The sequence below is a fragment of the Eptatretus burgeri genome, chromosome 7, assembly GCF_056783735.1.
Source record: "Eptatretus burgeri isolate ZD-2024b chromosome 7, Ebu_testis_v1, whole genome shotgun sequence".
Classification (NCBI taxonomy): domain Eukaryota; kingdom Metazoa; phylum Chordata; class Myxini; order Myxiniformes; family Myxinidae; genus Eptatretus; species Eptatretus burgeri.
The window spans coordinates 48,271,611-48,288,801 of NC_140967.1; the positions used below are offsets into that span (position 1 = coordinate 48,271,611).

The 17,191-nt window shown below is 46.3% G+C and overlaps 1 protein-coding gene across 1 annotated transcript in view; it reads left to right on the top strand.

Moving 5' to 3' along the window:
• The window catches only part of LOC147023219 (N-acetyltransferase 8-like), a 41,667-nt gene extending 30,565 nt beyond the window's left edge, over nucleotides 1-11,102 (top strand). The window contains exons 3-4 of the mRNA XM_085888402.1: nucleotides 6,402-6,486; nucleotides 9,867-11,102. Of these exons, the coding sequence (XP_085744528.1) occupies nucleotides 9,873-10,652 (780 nt within the window). The 5' untranslated portion in view covers nucleotides 6,402-6,486; nucleotides 9,867-9,872 and the 3' untranslated portion in view covers nucleotides 10,653-11,102. The remainder of the gene's footprint in view (nucleotides 1-6,401; nucleotides 6,487-9,866) is intronic.
• Nucleotides 11,103-17,191: the final 6,089 nt, after the last annotated feature.

Genomic DNA, 17,191 nt, shown 5'->3' on the forward strand with positions numbered 1-17,191 from the left:
GTTTCTTGACAACCTCTAGTCCGATCTAATTGAAACTTTCCAGGTATATTGCTGGGGACCTGAAGATGTGCATTTCCAAGGTTTGATATTAATCGGACAAGTGCTTCCCAAGTTATGGCCATTTATTTCCCAAACCAATGGCAAGACACGTTGTTGCGTGGGCGTGGCCGATGGGGAAGGGAAGCACAGCCACGTTCCCCATTACGGGTTACAACGTAGGGCTTCCGGAGAGTGATGACTTCGTGTAATCTAATAATTTCTCGATTTCTTATGCACATTTATAGATGAACACAATGGCCCAAGTTATGATCGTTTTCATATAAGACGTATAAATTTCGGGAACATCAGAGTGCTGGTATGCTCTGAACCAGGAAGTAATTTTTTTCTCTCTCTTCTCTTCTCTTTTTGTTTTTCCTTGCCACGACATTGCGAAAAGGTAAAATACGTTGGCGCTAGTTGAATAATTGGGTGTTAAAAATAAATTGCGAATAATCGGAACTGCGAATAACATCGAACTTCCGGGTCACGCACGTGAGAGTGAAGAAACGGCCTGTGTGGTTTATTTATTTATTATTATTATTATTTTTTTAACGGGCACGGACGAGTACTAATAAATGTCAGTGTGAGCTGCCCTTCGTAGGGCAGCTTACTGGATGACAGGATTTGGGCAAAGCCTTTGGGACCCGATTCCTTGATGCTCGGAGGAAAAGCACAGGGTAAACTTCCTGGGTCAGATTGCGGTGTTGTGTGGCAGGATGGTGCTGAGGTGTCGTGCACCAGACGGCAGTCTCCTTGGGTTAATCTGAGGCAGTCCCTTCGGGTGGGTGCCTGGAATGTCCTATCCCCAAGAGAGGACCAACTGTCTCTGTTATCATCTGAGCTCCAGTGTTTGAGCATCGGTATTGCAGCACTTTCTGAGGTTTGGAGACCAGATAGTGGTGAGATCATGGTGCGTGGTTACACCGACCACTGGTCTGAATGCTCTGATGGTTTCCATGCCCAAGGAGTTGCTGCAGCTGTGTCCATTAAGCTGACTCCCATGATAACTGAGGCAACACCGGTAAATGAGCACATTATGAAACTGAGAATTCATTACTCCTTGGGTGTCGTTTCCCTGGTCTCTGCGTATGATCCGACCGAGGTGAGTGATCTCACCGTGAAGGGCGCATTCTATGGCACACCTGAGTCTGTGGTTGATCAGTGTCCCATGCGAGATGCTCTTCTCATCTTGGGGGATTTCAATACATCGACTGACACTGATATGGATTGTTAACAAACATGTGTTGGTCCCCATGGGTGTGGAACTGTCAACCTGAATATCACTAAGTTCCTTGACTTTCCAAGAAGTCAGGGAATTGGGCTGGCTGGTTCATTATTTCAACACCCACAGGCTCATCGCTGGACTTGGTATTCCAATTTTGGTGATATGGCAAAGGAGATTGACCATGTGCTCATTGATGGTCGCTGGAGGATGATTCAGAACTGCAAGGTCTTCTGGAATTGAGGTCTCAGTTCCTCAATACCAACCACAGGCTTGTTGTAGAAACTCTGATGGACAGCAACTCTGTCCAAATCTGGAGAATAGTACCATCCCAACCTTGGCTGAATGTTGGCAATCTCAAGGATGACATGGCAGCTGAGGAGGAAGCTAACAGGCTGAGTTGGGATTTGGGTGGGGGGGGGGGCTCTGCATGCTTTGGGGAATCCTGAAGAGTTGTGGAGTGCCTTCAAGACTACCATCCTTGATATTGCTGGTGGATATCATGGAACCCACCATCAGGCGAAGAACAACTTTGTCTCTCAAGGGATACTGTCTCTCAAGGGTCAATGGATAACATTGACCAGAGTTGCAGGGCCTGGCTTAATGGCAGAGCTGAGCTATTCAGGCAGTTGAGGTGTAAAACGGAACATATGCTGAAGGTTGTCAAGGAGGCCAATGTGTGAGGAATCTGGAAGGGGTACAGCATCACCTCTGGTCAAGTAATTCTCATTCTGCTTACAGGGGAATTTGTGCATTATGTTCCTCCAAGCCCGTCCCTTGGTGTACTGCCATTAGAGCAGAGGGTGGTGGGCTCTTGATAGAGTAATCTGAAGCGAAGTCTGGCTGGGCCAATTACTTTGAGCAGCTGTACCAGACTGACCCACCAGCTGTTGAGTTGGACATCAGGGGTGTTACCATTCCTATTGCTGACCCTCAAATCAACTGTGAACCACGTTCGTTTTGTGGAAAAACTGGCAGCGATGAACCGCTTGAAATGGGGTGAAGCTCCTGGGATATGTGGTATCCATGCTAAACTTCTCAAGGTTGGTGAAAATGCTGTACTCGTGTCGTTGCACGTAATTATATGCTCTGTTTGGAACACAGGCATAATCCCAACTGACTGGAAGAGGAGCCTTGTTGTCCCTCTCTGGAAAGGGAAGAGGGATCACCAGGACTGCAACAACAACTGAGGGGTGACGCTGCTCTCAGTGCTGGCCAAGGTCTTTGCTCGGATAATTATTGAAAGGGTTCACCACCATCTGCTTGAGCACCGGCGCCCAGAGCAGTCAGGCTTTATTCCAAAGAGGTCAATGAATGACCATATCCTTGCGCTTCAGGTTCTTCACCAAATGCAGATGAGAGTTTTGGCAGGGGCTGCTTGCAGCCTATGTTGAGCTCTGCAAAGCATTCGATTCAGTGAATCGGGATGCCCTTCATCGTCACATCTGGTCAGTTATGGGAGCTTGCACTGGAGCAGCGTGTCGCTGTGTCCACTTTCCGCCAGTACTCCAGGGGCCTCCGTCTGGCCATCGCCCAGGCAGATGCTGGTCCATCCCCATCTCCTTGAGATGCCATTCAACCTGCTGCAACCACGAGACATGTGGTCGGCCCATTGGCCTCCTCCACTCATGAGGCGTTCTCACTGAGTGAATCATCTGGAGAGCAGGATCAGTGTCAGGAAAATGAGCCATATGTCCATACAGTCACTGCTGACGCTGACTGACTATGTAGGTAACAAATCGAATCTCCGTCTCTCTCAGCAACCGCTCATTGGACACAGAGTCTGACCATGACCAGCGATAGCTGAGGATTGTCTGAAGAGTCATGATACTGAAGGAGTTAAGTTTCCATCTCAGATCCTTCGTCAGAGTCCAAGTCCCACATTTGTTGAGCAAGACTAGAAGGACCAAGGACTTAAACTCAGACTTTCGTCCTCCTGCGTAGGTACCGACAGCACCACACCCCATGATCCAGTGAATCCATGTCTCCAGGCCCAACCCAAACATCTATAGATTTCTGACTCGTGACATGCAGAGCCATGAATATCACTACCAATGTAAGTGAATCGCTCCGTGACTTCAACATCCTCGCCATAAACAGGTTAAGACAAGAGAGCAGCATCCAAGATGTCAATGAATGCCTGGATATTAATTTTGATGCAGGAAACCGTTAATTACAGTGGCTCTGACTCATTCAGCTCCTCGAGGGCCCTCGTATGGATATCCAGCGTCTCTGAAAAGATGACTGCATCAAGGTCAGTGATCCTCACATTCCCAAACAATACACCACAGCTTGATCTCTTTGGCATCCTCCCCATTATCCAGTCCATACAGGCACTGAAAAGTGTCATGCCAGGACACACTCCTGAAAAACTCCAGTAACAACTGAAAATAAGTCAGAGATGGAACGACCACACGTCATAGCACTCTGAGTACCAGAGTATAGTTTCTGTACAAAACCGTTGTTCTGCAAAAAACTGTTCAAGCTCAGTCAAGTTGTGTGGGGAGCATTGATGGACAGCATTCTTCAAGTCATGCCACCGATTCTTGATTGGATTGGCTCTGACTGGGCCATTGAAGGACATTTATCTTTTTGTTCCTTTGCCACTCCAGTGTAGCTTTGGTTGTGTGCTTCTGGCCATTATCATGCTGAAAGGTGAACTTCCATCCCAATTTCAGCTTTCTTGCAGAGGGCAGCAGGTTTTCCTCAAGGATTTTTTTGGGTATTTTCTCCATCCATTTTCCCTTCCATCCTAACAAGTGTCCCAGTCTCTGTTGATGATAAACGTCCCCATAACATGATGCTGCCATCACCATGCTTCACAGTAGGGATGGTGTTGTTTGGGTGATGTGCTGTGCTGCGTTTGCGCCAAAAATACCATTTTACATTGAAGCCAAAAAGTTCCATCTTTGTTTCATCAGACCACAAATCTTTTTCCACTTGGCTTCCGAATCTCCAGAGTGTTTTTTGCATGCCTCAAATGGGACTGAAGGTGAGGTTTTTTTGAGCAATGGCTTCCTTCTTGCCACCCCATCATGCAGGCCAAACTTGTGGAATGCTTGGGATATTGTTGTCACATGCACACAGTGACCAATCTTTGCCATAAAGACCTGTAGCTCTTTCAAAGTTGCCATTGACCTCTTGGTGGCCTCTCTGATCAGTCTCCTCCTTTCTTGGTCATTCAGTTTGGAGGGACGGCCTGATCTAGGCAGGGTCTTGGAGGTACCATACACCTTCTACTTCTTAATGATTGTCTTGATTGTGCTCCAAGGGATATTCAATGCCTTCAAGATATTTTTACACCAATCTCCTGATCTTGCTTTCCCAGAACTTTATCCCGGAGGTCTTTTGAAAGCTCCTTAGAGTTCGTGATTGAGTCTTTGCTGTGAAATGCACTACCCAGCAGACGAAACTTCCAGGAAAAGCTGAATTTGTTCTGAAATAATCATAATCACGACAATTTAACACAGGTGGATGCAAATTAACTTGGTGTGTGATTTTGAAGGTGATTGGTTACACCTGACCTAATTTACAATTGCTTTTATAAGTGTGGACACTTATCCAACCAAGGTATTCTCATTTTGTATATTTAATTAATTTTCTGAAATTTGTGGAATGTCTTGTTTTTTCTGAAAATGTGAAATTTGTAGATGTGGGAGGGAGCGTACGTCTCCCTCTAAAAAAAAGTTTGCACCAATAAATTCCACAAATCCTGTGACATCCTCATTCGAAGGATGGACAGCCAGTTCATGAAGGACTTGGGCAAAAAATGTATTGCAGCTGACCCCAAAAGAAGTAAGGTGGATGTCAATGGTGAAAGTGAAAATACTGATTCAGCGAATGTCAGAGGTGGAAACCCTCACATAATTTCCTCCTCCTGCTTTTATCTCAATGTCTATATATTTTTATTCCAAAGAGCATCATTTCAATCACAAATTTACACTGTACCTTTACTAAAACAAAATACAAACACTCGTTTGGGAACCAAGTATCGATGCTGTTCTCACATGACAACCAATACAGACTAATCTGCCTTCAAGAAAGAGAGGACACAAAACACTTCATACGGATCAAAAATTAAAATCGGTATTGTGTTGAGAAATTTATGAAACCTCCCACCAACTTTAGAATTGATAAAAGTGGGTTCATTCGGGTGGACATAAAATCACAATTGTATTGAAATTTTATCGAACCAGGGAATGTTTCTGCCGAACCTGTGATTGTGTTGACTTCCAGTTTTGTATGGATCGAAAGTCAAAATAATAATTGTGTTGACGTATTTCTGAAACCTCCCACCCATCTGAGGTATATCTGCTGAGACCCCAAAATGTTCCACAGAAGGTTTGATGGGGCTAGCCCCAAAAATGAAGGAGTAGTTCGGGGATGGACAGACAGACACCCCTTCATTATACTATAGAAGATATATTCCAGCAAAGGTACCTGGTGTTGCAGGGAAACACTGGGTTTCTCCTCCCATCCCCAACCCTTCCCCTCCATCTGGACTTCCACCCCACCCCTTCCCCTCCCTCATCCCACCCTCGCTTGCCTCCTCCTACCCCAACCCCTTCCTCCAGACACCCATCCCACCACTTCCCCTTTCTCTTGCTCCCAACCACATTTCTAAGTTGGTCTCCATAGCCAGTTGCCGACTCGGCATCCTCCGTCATACAGTCTTTCCTTGGCACACCTGAACTATCCACCTGCAAGGCCTTCGTAACATTTTGTCACTGTTAAAAGCCAATAAAAAACTGTGAAAAATGTTGAAAAAATGGAGGAAAGTGAAGATCACCTTGTCTCAATTTATCAATTTAGATCGACATTCGTTGCAGAGGAATACCATAAAGTAACACCAAGACACAATTAAATAGAGAGCTCATTGAACGTTTTTGAAAGTGCTAATAAAGTGATTTGTGTTCTGCAGTGTTCAAATGTATAATTCAATTGAAATAAAAGAAAGTAAAGATTTTGAAGGTTGTAAAAATTTTTTGGGGGAAGTTTCCCCACGATTGATGCAGCTTCTTTCACACCACCTTATTTAACACATTACATTAGTTATTCGTGACTGTTGTTTGTGTCCTTTATGACATCCTTAAAAACAGTAAGTTTCCTGTTTGGAATGATTTTCAATTTCGTTTGCCAGAGAGACAGACGAAAAAATTCATCTTGCTCCTCGCTGTACATGTGCGAGCGGGAGAATCCAGAGCCAAAGTACTGCTAAACTTCAGGTTCGTTTTCCGATTCGTGTTCAAAATAAAACATTCAGTTGAAATGAAGTTGTTGACCTCAATGATAAAATGATGGTTTTGGACAGACAGACAGACAGACAAAGTGAACTAAAATGCTTAACCCTGTTTTTTGCCTCATGTGCGCATGGGGTAATTGCCAAGGGAAAGATGTGTGCAATGACTGTCACTACTTTAATAGGATTTATTGTTTCACAAACTGTTCAGTATGATAACTCGTGAGCCCGTTGGACCAAATTTTAATTGTTCTTCACAGCCTTGTTGCTTAAGGCGCTGTCACACCTTGAAGATTTAGCCAGCGTTTGCCGACTTATGAAAAATTTGTCTAAAACGCTGGCACACGTCAAATATGTTATGGGTAAGTTTTGATGACATTAAGAGCACGCTGAAAAACACTGCCATACGTCATAGTACGCTGGCTTTCATCGTTGTACTTTGCGGTTGTCCTCAAATTTTAGCATGCTTGAAATTTTACAACGTATGCCAGCGTATGACTCACATGTTCCGCTATGCTGGCCATAAGTTGTAGCACGTTATGTGATCATTGACACACGTCGACACACGTTACTTGTAAGTTACTCATAAGTCGAAACACGTTGAGGTAATGATTAGCGTATCCGAAACTTATTTATAACCTATGAGTAATGTGTTGTAAGCACGTTACACGATCGTTGACACACGTCGAGGCACGTTATGTGATCGTTGACACGTCGACACACGTTACTTGTAAGTTACTCATAAGTCGAAAAACGTCGAAGTAATGCTTAGCATACCCAAAACTTATTTCTAACCTTTGAGTAACGTACTTTGAACCTATGTGTAACGTACCTCCAACGCATATTGACGTATGTAGACTTATTTGATTGACGTCTTCCGGACGACCACAGAACTTACTGAACATGTTTATAATTTACAGCTACCGTATCATGGTGTATTGGCAGCATTAAAAAAAACCCCAATAACTTCCGATATTTCATCACGTGCCGTTACGTCACGTCCGATTGCCTCTTCAGTTTGCCCATGTCTTATTCTTAGTTCCTCCTCTGTGAATATTTTCTGTTTGAGGATATTGTCACCTCGACGTCGAAACTTAAAAGCAAATGTCCGAATATATTTTAAAATTCGTGATAGACTAAAAAGAAATAATAATAATAAAAACAACAACAACAACAACTTCAGATATTTCGTCACGTGCCTTCACGGAGCCAAGGAGAAAAAAAGAAAATGTGCCTTGACGGAGAAAATAATTTTCGGCTATGCTAAACATTACCTCGACGTGTTTCGACTTATGAGTAACTTTCAAGGAACTTGTGTCAACGATCGCATATCGTGCCTACAACTTATTCCCAGCGTAGCGGAACGTGTGAGCCATACAGCGAGTATGTCGTAAAATTTTCAGCATGCTTGAAATTTCACGACGTACTAGACGTACAACGAAATATGACAGCATACTTGATCGTTTTGTAGCGTGCTCTTAACGTATACACAACTTACCCATAACGTATTCGACGTGTGCCAGCGTTTTAGACACATTTTTCATAGGTCGGCATACGCTGGCTAAATCGTCAAGGTGTGACTGCGGGGTTGACACTTCCAATTCTCAGGCGGTTATGATTTAAATCGGCGTGCGGCAGGTTTTTAACAGGCTACGCCACGAGTTTGTCGGCGATACGTGCAGCACGCTATGCCTAAGTTAAACTATCGTTGGGCAAAGGTTGTGAACGCCGACAACAGGCTAAGCATTCGTTGGTATAAGTTATCTTTAAGACAACGAAACGTTCTGTGCCTGTTACTAATATGTTATGCATACGACCAACACGTTATGAATACGACCAAAACTTTAAAAAAAAAAGCATCAAAATTTCAGCGTATGCCAACGTTTTACATACATTTTTATGCGTTGACATTGCTGGCGAAATCGTCAAGGTGTGACAGCGCCTTAAGCTCCCTGCTGTACTTCTTGAGCATTGGGTTGCCTTTCACCAAGTCCAGATGTGCTTGGGCCAGTGTGAGGATTACATGTTCTTTATTATTATCACCATGTTATACTATTATTCTTATTGTTGTTTTATTTATTAATATATGCTTTTTTACAATGTTATCATTGTTTTTATTGTTTATTTTGTCGTTATAATGCCGTGCCCTCGTGGAAATACCTACAAAGCTGCTTTATATTCCTTAACATGGCATGTGTTTAAAACATGGGAATTTTAACAGATTTTTGCAGTTAATTGGCCTAATCAACTCAGCTCAACACACACACACACACACACACACACACACACACACACACACACACACACACACACACACACACACACACACCAGTTAATTAGCCTTATCGACTCAGCTCAACACACACACACACACACACACACACACACACACACACCAGTTAATTAGCCTTATCTACTCAGCTCAACACACACACCAGTGAATTAGCCGAATGAACTCAGCTCAACACACACACACCAGTTAATTAGCCTAATCAACTCAGCTACACACACACACACACACACACACATACACACCAGTTAATTAGCCTTATCTACTCAACTTCACACAAATACACACACACACACACACACACACACACACACACACACACACACACACACACACACACACACACACACACACACACACACCTCATCTATTTATAGTCGAGTTTTAAAGGGTCTACAAGGTCTTAGGGGTATTTTGGGTTCTCGGGGTCTTTTGGGTCATCAGGGACTTTTGGCTCTCCAAGGTCTTTTGGGGTCCTCGGGGAGTTTTGGGTCTATTTGGTCCTTGGAGTATTTTGCTTCACCTGGGATTGTATTGGACATCCTACGGACGGAAAGGAACAATCGTTTTACTCTGTGCAGCGCACATACAGTCACACGTCAAGTGCAGCGAATGTCACCAACCTGTGCCTCGTATTTATTGTTTGTTTTTTTTAAACGCTTCTGAACCTCGCCCTTGAGGCCCCTCTATAAGTCACCATCTGCAATTCCAATAGAAGACGTAATTACTCTTTTGTGAAAAAATGTTTTTGGGGAGTTTTTTATTCTGAAAAATATATCATAATGAACAAAGTCATGTTTTGAGACTGGTCTTTAAAACCTGACTCAAATCGTCCTTATGACGGGGGACAGACAAACACACAAATACATAAACACACACTGCGTTTTATATAGGTAGATTTTGCATGATGGAGGGGATAAAAGAACAAAAAATATAGCTGATGAGATGGAATTGGCCAATCACACGAATCATGTCAAACTTTCATGAGTTCTGGGAAAAGTTTGAAGGACACATAAGAAGAGCCCAATGTTCAACAGTAACATCAGGTAATGTGTTTGAACTTTGTCTTTCTTTAGAGTCATATGAAGAAGGCATCCATTCATGACATTCCAATTGAGGAAGGACTTTATAAACCTCCCAAGACCGAAAATAGAGTGGAGAGCATCATGTCCAGCAGATCGAATGTCCCACTTCCCTCGGGGTATACCATAAGGCCGTACAGAGATGAAGACTATCATGATGCACGGAAAATCGTTTGTGAGGGAATGGGCTCTTTATACTGGATGGGAATGAAGACCTCCATCCGAAGTATTCGCATCCTGCTGATTCTAATCATCTCTTTTGCTGTACCATGCCTTGCCTTTTCTTCATTCAAGGCTGGAGCACTTTCTGTTTCGTCTCTTCTGTTGATAACTTCTTGGAGTGCATGGAAAACTTACAACTCGCACTTGAGCAATGTGTTGGCAAAGGACATGAGCAACATCCGAAGCAGTTATGTGTCCCCTCGTGGAGCCTGGTTCTGGGTGGCGGAGGTAGATGGTCGGCTTGTTGGCACAGTTGCAATTAGACAACAATCTGATCGTCCCTTGGTTTGCCAGCTTATGCGCATGTACGTGCAACAGTTGCATCGACGTCGGGGAATCGCCTCCGCTCTTCTCGATGTGGCTCTGCATGAAGCAAAGGAATTCGGATATCGCGTATGTGTGCTGTACACATATGGTGTTCAATATGAAGCACAACGACTCTACATGAGAAAAGGCTTCAAGATGATGGATAACCTAAAAACAGAATTTGTTCCATTGTTCACTCAATACCTCCTCACTCTAACTATGTTACAAATGGAGAAAGAATTTGGAGACTAAAGTTAAAGTCTTTTTATTAATTTTGCTTCACTTGTACATTATTGATTCTAATCACATTTTAGAACCTGTTAAAATGTTGTGCTTACACAGATCTCTTTTCATCTGCTCTTTCAATTCTAGATTTTCCTTTAAATGCTGAAACATGATGGCAATTTTATGCACCACAACCCACCCCCATCCCCCAACCCCAGCAAGTGAGACAGAAGCAGGAATTTATCAAGTCAGGTCAGAGTCCTTGCAGTTGTAATGCACATTGTGGTGACAATAACATGCATTAGAGTTTGGCTTGGCAGAACAGTGTTGAAAAGGAGCTAAGACGATGCATGGGATGAATGAGAAAGAAACAACATAATGTTTAGTGTGAATCATCACAACAGCTTTTCCTCCGTTTTACCTCTTTCATTGTTCCTCTGGAAATAAAGAACCTTATGCGTGGCTGCAAAGGTAGCACATTTGCGTTTGAGCTGTCTTATGTGAGTTTGATTCTCCCCATGATTATAAATTGTCGGATTGGTGCTTCACAGACAAAAAATTGCACCACGAAGACCAGTGTCTCTCAGATGGAAAATAAGGTGAAAATACATTTTGTCATCATTAGCTGGTGGACGTCAGGGAGTAACATATTACAAATTCCTGTCATCTTCAGTGTAAGTTCAGGCCCAACTTTATTTATAATGTGGCTGGCAAGCGGCAGTTTTCAGCTTCTTTGTGTGATCGTACAGCCAAGTCACAATGAAAAATAAAAACATTTTAAAAAACTGTTCTTGTTCTTGTCGTTTTTTTTGTTGTCATCGTCAGTAAAATAACCTATAACCCCTTTCACACTGCAAAATCTCGGAGGTATCTCGGCAGTGAATCCGATTCGACCCCACTACTTCTGCTACCAATTCGGAGCTTTCACGCTGTACTTTTCTCCCCATGCGGGAATGTTTTTTTTTTAGGGCCGATACCCCAGGGTACATTAACCCTGCTCAGGAGCAAGGTTATCTCAGAGGGAACGTTGTACCCGGGGTATTAGATGTAGTGTGAAACGAGCGGAATTTATTTAATTGCAGGGTAATGGTTTACATAACAGTGTGTGGTCACAGGTCTAAACTCTAAAGTATTGTTTATTGTTTACTGGCATTTGGTCGACATGTACGATGTTGTCTGCCAAAGCCAGGGACAACACAAGTGCAAAGCAAGTGGCAGCTGGATTTGACAAGCCTCAAACAGCACTCTGTCTTTCAAGTCTTCAAAGCTCTCGGCAGTGTCACCTACTCTGGCTGGACCATGAACTCCTTTGTTGCAAAATCGTAAAAATCGAGATAAAATGACAAGTGAAGTTGAGGGAACGGGTGCCATTTTCTATGTTGTTTCATCACGACGAATGCAGCCACTGTAAAGTAAAGCATTGTGGGTCCAACTCAAATCATGTGATGGCAATCACAAACGTATAGTCTCAAAAGGCACTAAAATACCTTGGGGAAAGCCGGTCCAGGGTTAAGCAAACCACTGTGTTTGCGAAACCATTTTGAAAGGGATGGAAGGGTAAAGAACCACAGCTAAGAAGTTTTCCCCTGGGTTAAGTGCACCACATGGTAAGCAGTGCGTAGAGTGAGAGGGGTATGTCATATATGTATATATATATATATATATATATATATAATTCTACTTTAAACTTGTCTTTTTTTTCTGTTGCCATGACCTTTCCAGAAAGACCATTCCATCAACTTATCTTGCTAGTGCAAAATCTGAAAGGCAAATAGTCTTTTTACAATAATTTTCAGCATTTAAATGAAAGAATACCAATTTCTTAGTGGTTTACCATAATTGTTGTGTTCCTGGCTTCAAATAGGACTCGTCAAAATCTCAGAAATACGAGAAATATCCGTGGATGAGAGGTGTGACATTTCTATTACTACAAGCCAGCTGGGACAGTGGATAAATAAAATAAAAACAAACATCTCGTTTTTTCATTCCTGTTCCTCACAATTGTAACACACACACACGCGCACACACACACACACACACACACACACACACACACACACACACACACACACACACACACACACACACACACACACACACACACACACCTCATCCATTTATTGTGGAATCTTAAAGGGTCTTTTGGGTCCTCACATACTTTTGGGGTTTTTGGTCTTCGAGAACTTTTCAGTCTTCTGGATCTTCTATGTGTTTTGGGTCCTTGGGGACTTTTAGGTCCTCTTCGTCTTTTAGGTCTTTTGGGTTCTTGGGGTATTTTGGGTCCTCTGGGTAGTGTGGGAATTTTGGGTCCTCTGGGTAGTGTGGGAATTTTGGGTCTTTTGGGTCATCTAGGTCTTTTGGGTCATGGGGGACTTTATGATCCTCAGGGACTTTGGGGTCATCTGCTTTTTTATTGCTTTGGGTCTTTTGGGTCTTTGGGATTTTTGGGTCTTGGGGGACTTTTATGTCCTTTGTGTCTTTTGGGTCCTCAGGGACTTGGGTTGTTTGGGTTCTTGGTGTCTTTTGGGTCCTCTGTGTCATTTAGGACCTCAGGGTCTTTTGGGTCCTCTGGGTCTTTTGGGACCTCAGGGTCTTTAGTGCCCTCTGGGTCTTTTGCATCCTCTGGGTATTTTGGGTCTTTTGGGTCCTTGGGGACTTTTGGCTAATCTGGGTCTTTGGGGTCCTCAGGGACTTTGGGGCCATCTGGGTCTTTTGGGTCATCTGGATCTTTTGGGTCTCAACGGTCTTGGGGGTCTTAAAGGGTCTTCAAAGGTCGAAGGTGTGGTGGAGTCTGCGGGCCTACGGGGAAGGGCATGGTGGTGTGGGAGTGGTCGGAGTGGTCATCGTATCTGCAAGGGATATAAGGTGTGCGCGCCGCCTGAGGCGTCGTAGGAATGCAGCAGTCAGTCGAACGCGGCTTGTGCGTGTGCATACGTAATAAAGGAGAGCCGCTGGGCAGAGTACGCTCGCGCTTGTGCAACACAGCCCAGCTCGACTGTTCCTCCGCTCGTGTCTGCCTGCTGAGCATCTTCCATTCAGTACATTACAGTTGGCTGACGAGGATCTTCGGATCGACGTGTGCAGGGCGGTTCCAAGCTACGGAGCCAAGGGTCTCGCCAGCACGAGCATGGCAGAAGGTCGGGGCACGGCGCACGGACGCGTACCCGTGTTCGGGGGAGATGAGTTCGAGTTGTTTTCTGAACAGTTAGGTTGCTACTTTCGGGCGAATGATGTAGAGGATGAAGAGAAACGTAAGGCGATCTTGCTCGCCTCGCTATCAACGGAGCACTACCGGCTGCTGAGTGATTTGGTGGCTCCAAATAGGCCCAGTGATGACGTGCTATCCTTTCAGGACATCGTGGCGAAAATGAAGACCCACTTGGCGCCAGAGAAGTCGTTACATCTCGCGCGGTTCCAGTTCAATCATCTCGCTAAGGGTGGCGAGGAGCGCGTTGCGGACTTCGTAGCACGGGTGAAGCATTCGGCTGTGCCGTGCAAATTCACGACAGAGGAGCGTCCGGCACGGCTCAGAGATCGTTTTATTTCTGGTCTGCGAGACGCAAAGATGGTAGCAGCCATCCTGCGGTTGACCGACATCACATTCGACTCGGCGGTCGCGACTGCTTCGTCTGTCGAGCAGACACTCACGGATGTCCGCGCCATTGCTGGCCAGGACGTAATGAGTAGCTCCAGCTGGGGCATGGCGGCTAATCCCGAGGTCCACGCGGTGACCGCACAAGTGCCGCAGGTCGCGCAGCCCGGAGTCCGCGCGATGGCTCAAGTGCCGCAGGTTGCACGCGCGCCTAGCGGTGCAGGACGAGGGCGCGCACTGCAGCACAGTCGCACTGGGAGCCAAGGGGCACCGCAGCATGGTCGCACCGGGAGCGAAGGGGCACCGCAGCACGGTCGCACCTGGAGCGAAGGGGCTTTCCGGGGGTGCTGGGGGTGTGGGGGACCGCACCTGCGACAGATGTGCCCGTATAAGAACACCGTGTGTTTGCATTGTCACAAGGTGGGACATTTGAAGCGTGTGTGTCGGATGGCGGGAGCCTCCGTTGGGGTCTTGGATGACGAGGTGTGGGAGGACCCCAGTGACCTGGAGATCGGCCTGCAACCGGGGCATGACGATGCCGGCGAGCCGGAGCAGGAGATGCAACCACGGTGGAGTCTGTTTTCCGTTGGTTCGGAGATGACGACGCCTTTCACGGTTGAGGTCGAAGTGAATGGCCAACCGACTGTGTTTTGCGTGGATACCGGGGCTGCAGTGTCAGTCATGGGTGAGCAGGCGGCTCGTGGTCTTCGCGGTATTCGCCTGGTCAAGACTGCCTTGTCGTTATACACGTACACCGGTGAAGCGATTGCACCGCTTGCGAGGGCCGACGTCTCAGTGCGCTACCGAGATCGACGCGCCCGGCTCTCAGTGTTCGTTGTACGAGGGGAGGGGCCCCCCCTTTTGGGTCGGGACTGGCTGGCGCACCTCGGACTGGATCTCCGGTTCGTACCTCCAGATGTGCCAGTGCTCTCTTCGAGGCCTTCGTCGAGTACCGAGGGCGAGGCTCTGGCGGCGGGGGCCACGTCGATGCAGCGGGAGCGACCGTTCGTTACTGCCGGCGGCGGTGATGTGCCGTTCGGGAGCGGCGAGAGCCGTATCAGCTCTCGAGATGAGTTCCCGCGCTTCGCTCGCGATGAATTCCCGCGCTTCGGCAGTGTTCGTGAGGCAATGCGCGTCGGTGTTGTTCAGGCAGCTTCAACAGGTGGCGGTGAGCCCGTGGCGTTAAAGGGAGTCGCGAGTCACAACATCGAGTCGACAACCAAGAAACGGACTCGTGATGTGGGTTTTGGGTTGTTGTTCATGGCATATGTGTTTTTCCTTGCTCTAGTGATGCAGTTTAACGTTGTTGAAATAAATGCCAGCAGTTCTCGTGTGAAAGTGGATTTGGTGGAGATCAGTCAATGGGGTTGGTATTATGATCAATGTGAGGTGGGAGCAGTGGTGGCAAATAAAAAGGTTGGGTTGGCCTTCCATTGTCCCGGGCCGAAGGTAGTTGCTTTGTCATGTGCTGGGAGTTTATCAAAAGACCGCGCTGTACGAAAAAATGAGTTTGCAATGCTTCAAGTGATGTTCGTAGTGATTTATAACGAGCCTATGATTGAAGTGTGGTTTAAATGGAATTGCGACCGTCTAGCTGCCGTGTGGGTCTCGGAGATCGAATCGGAACCAAGACTGGTGCAATGGTTGGCGTTACCCCCACCTCTGGTTGCGAGCGCAGCTCTCTGTGTTCGCTCAAGGCCGTTTAGACGGGCGTTGGCGTCTCAACTGATTGTGGTGCGTGAGTTGTTTTGGAGCATTAAGTGCGTACAGCCAGCGGCGCTGTTCAGCGCCCCCGGCCAAGGTCGATCAAGCCTGCCGCTGGTGCCACGGCTTCCAGACAGCGGGCTTCCGGCCTCGGAATGTTTATCTACGTCGGGTCTGCCTGGGGGGAGTGGGCCAGAGGCGTTTGATGGTGCCGGGGGAGGTTGGCTCGAAAGATCGCCACGACCTCAGCGAGGGCCATGTCAGCATGAGCCGCCTGGGGGCGTTTCCGCAGGGTAGGGCTGCTGTGTTTTTTTTCGCCTTGCTGCTTCATATCGGTAACACGGCCAGAGTTTGTGAGGTGCTGTGTCTTCGGAATCTGGTCGGGGCAGCTCCATTAACCCGCTTTCACGCATTATATGATGTGGTGTGCTGTTATACTTCGCTGTTTTCATTTTATTTTCATGATTATTATACCGAAGTCCTTTGTGTTGTTTATGCTTCTTATAATGGTGATCATTTAATAATCATAGTTTTAGGGGGGAGGAGTGTGGTGGAGTCTGCGGGCCTACGGGGAAGGGCATGGTGGTGTGGGAGTGGTCGGAGTGGTCATCGTATCTGCAAGGGATATAAGGTGTGCGCGCCGCCTGAGGCGTCGTAGGAATGCAGCAGTCGAACGCGGCTTGTGCGTGTGCATACGTAATAAAGGAGAGCCGCTGGGCAGAGTACGCCCGCGCTCGCGCTTGTGCAACACAGCCCAGCTCGACTGTTCCTCTGCTCGTGTCTGCCTGCTGAGCATCTTCCATTCAGTACATTACAGAAGGAATCAGTCGAAAGGGTAAAAATTGTACCCGTGTCATTTTGGGTGCAGCGGTGCAGTTTGGCATTTTTAATATGAAATAGGCAAAGCTGAGAAACGAACGAAGCGGGGAGGGTTGGAGGGTTAGAAAGGTTCTTCTTCATTTTTGATGGATGGGTGTATGGACGGAAGGACATCGATCTGTACGAATGTGTGTGTAACGAACTCATGAGTTGTGGAATTTGTCCAGCAGTTTCTGCGGGCCGTCTTTCTCTCCTTCCTCCCAAGCTGGAGTTTGGTTGATTTGACGACCTTGTTCGCCGATCCACGTTCCGAGCCATCCTGCTTGACGAGGCTTCGTTTTGTCTGCGAGCGGCCCTGACAAGACAAAACTGACGTGATTTCTGAACCGGCAAAACTCCCGGAAGAGATCCACACTGTCCCAGTCGATCGAGGGTTGATCAAAGTTCGGAG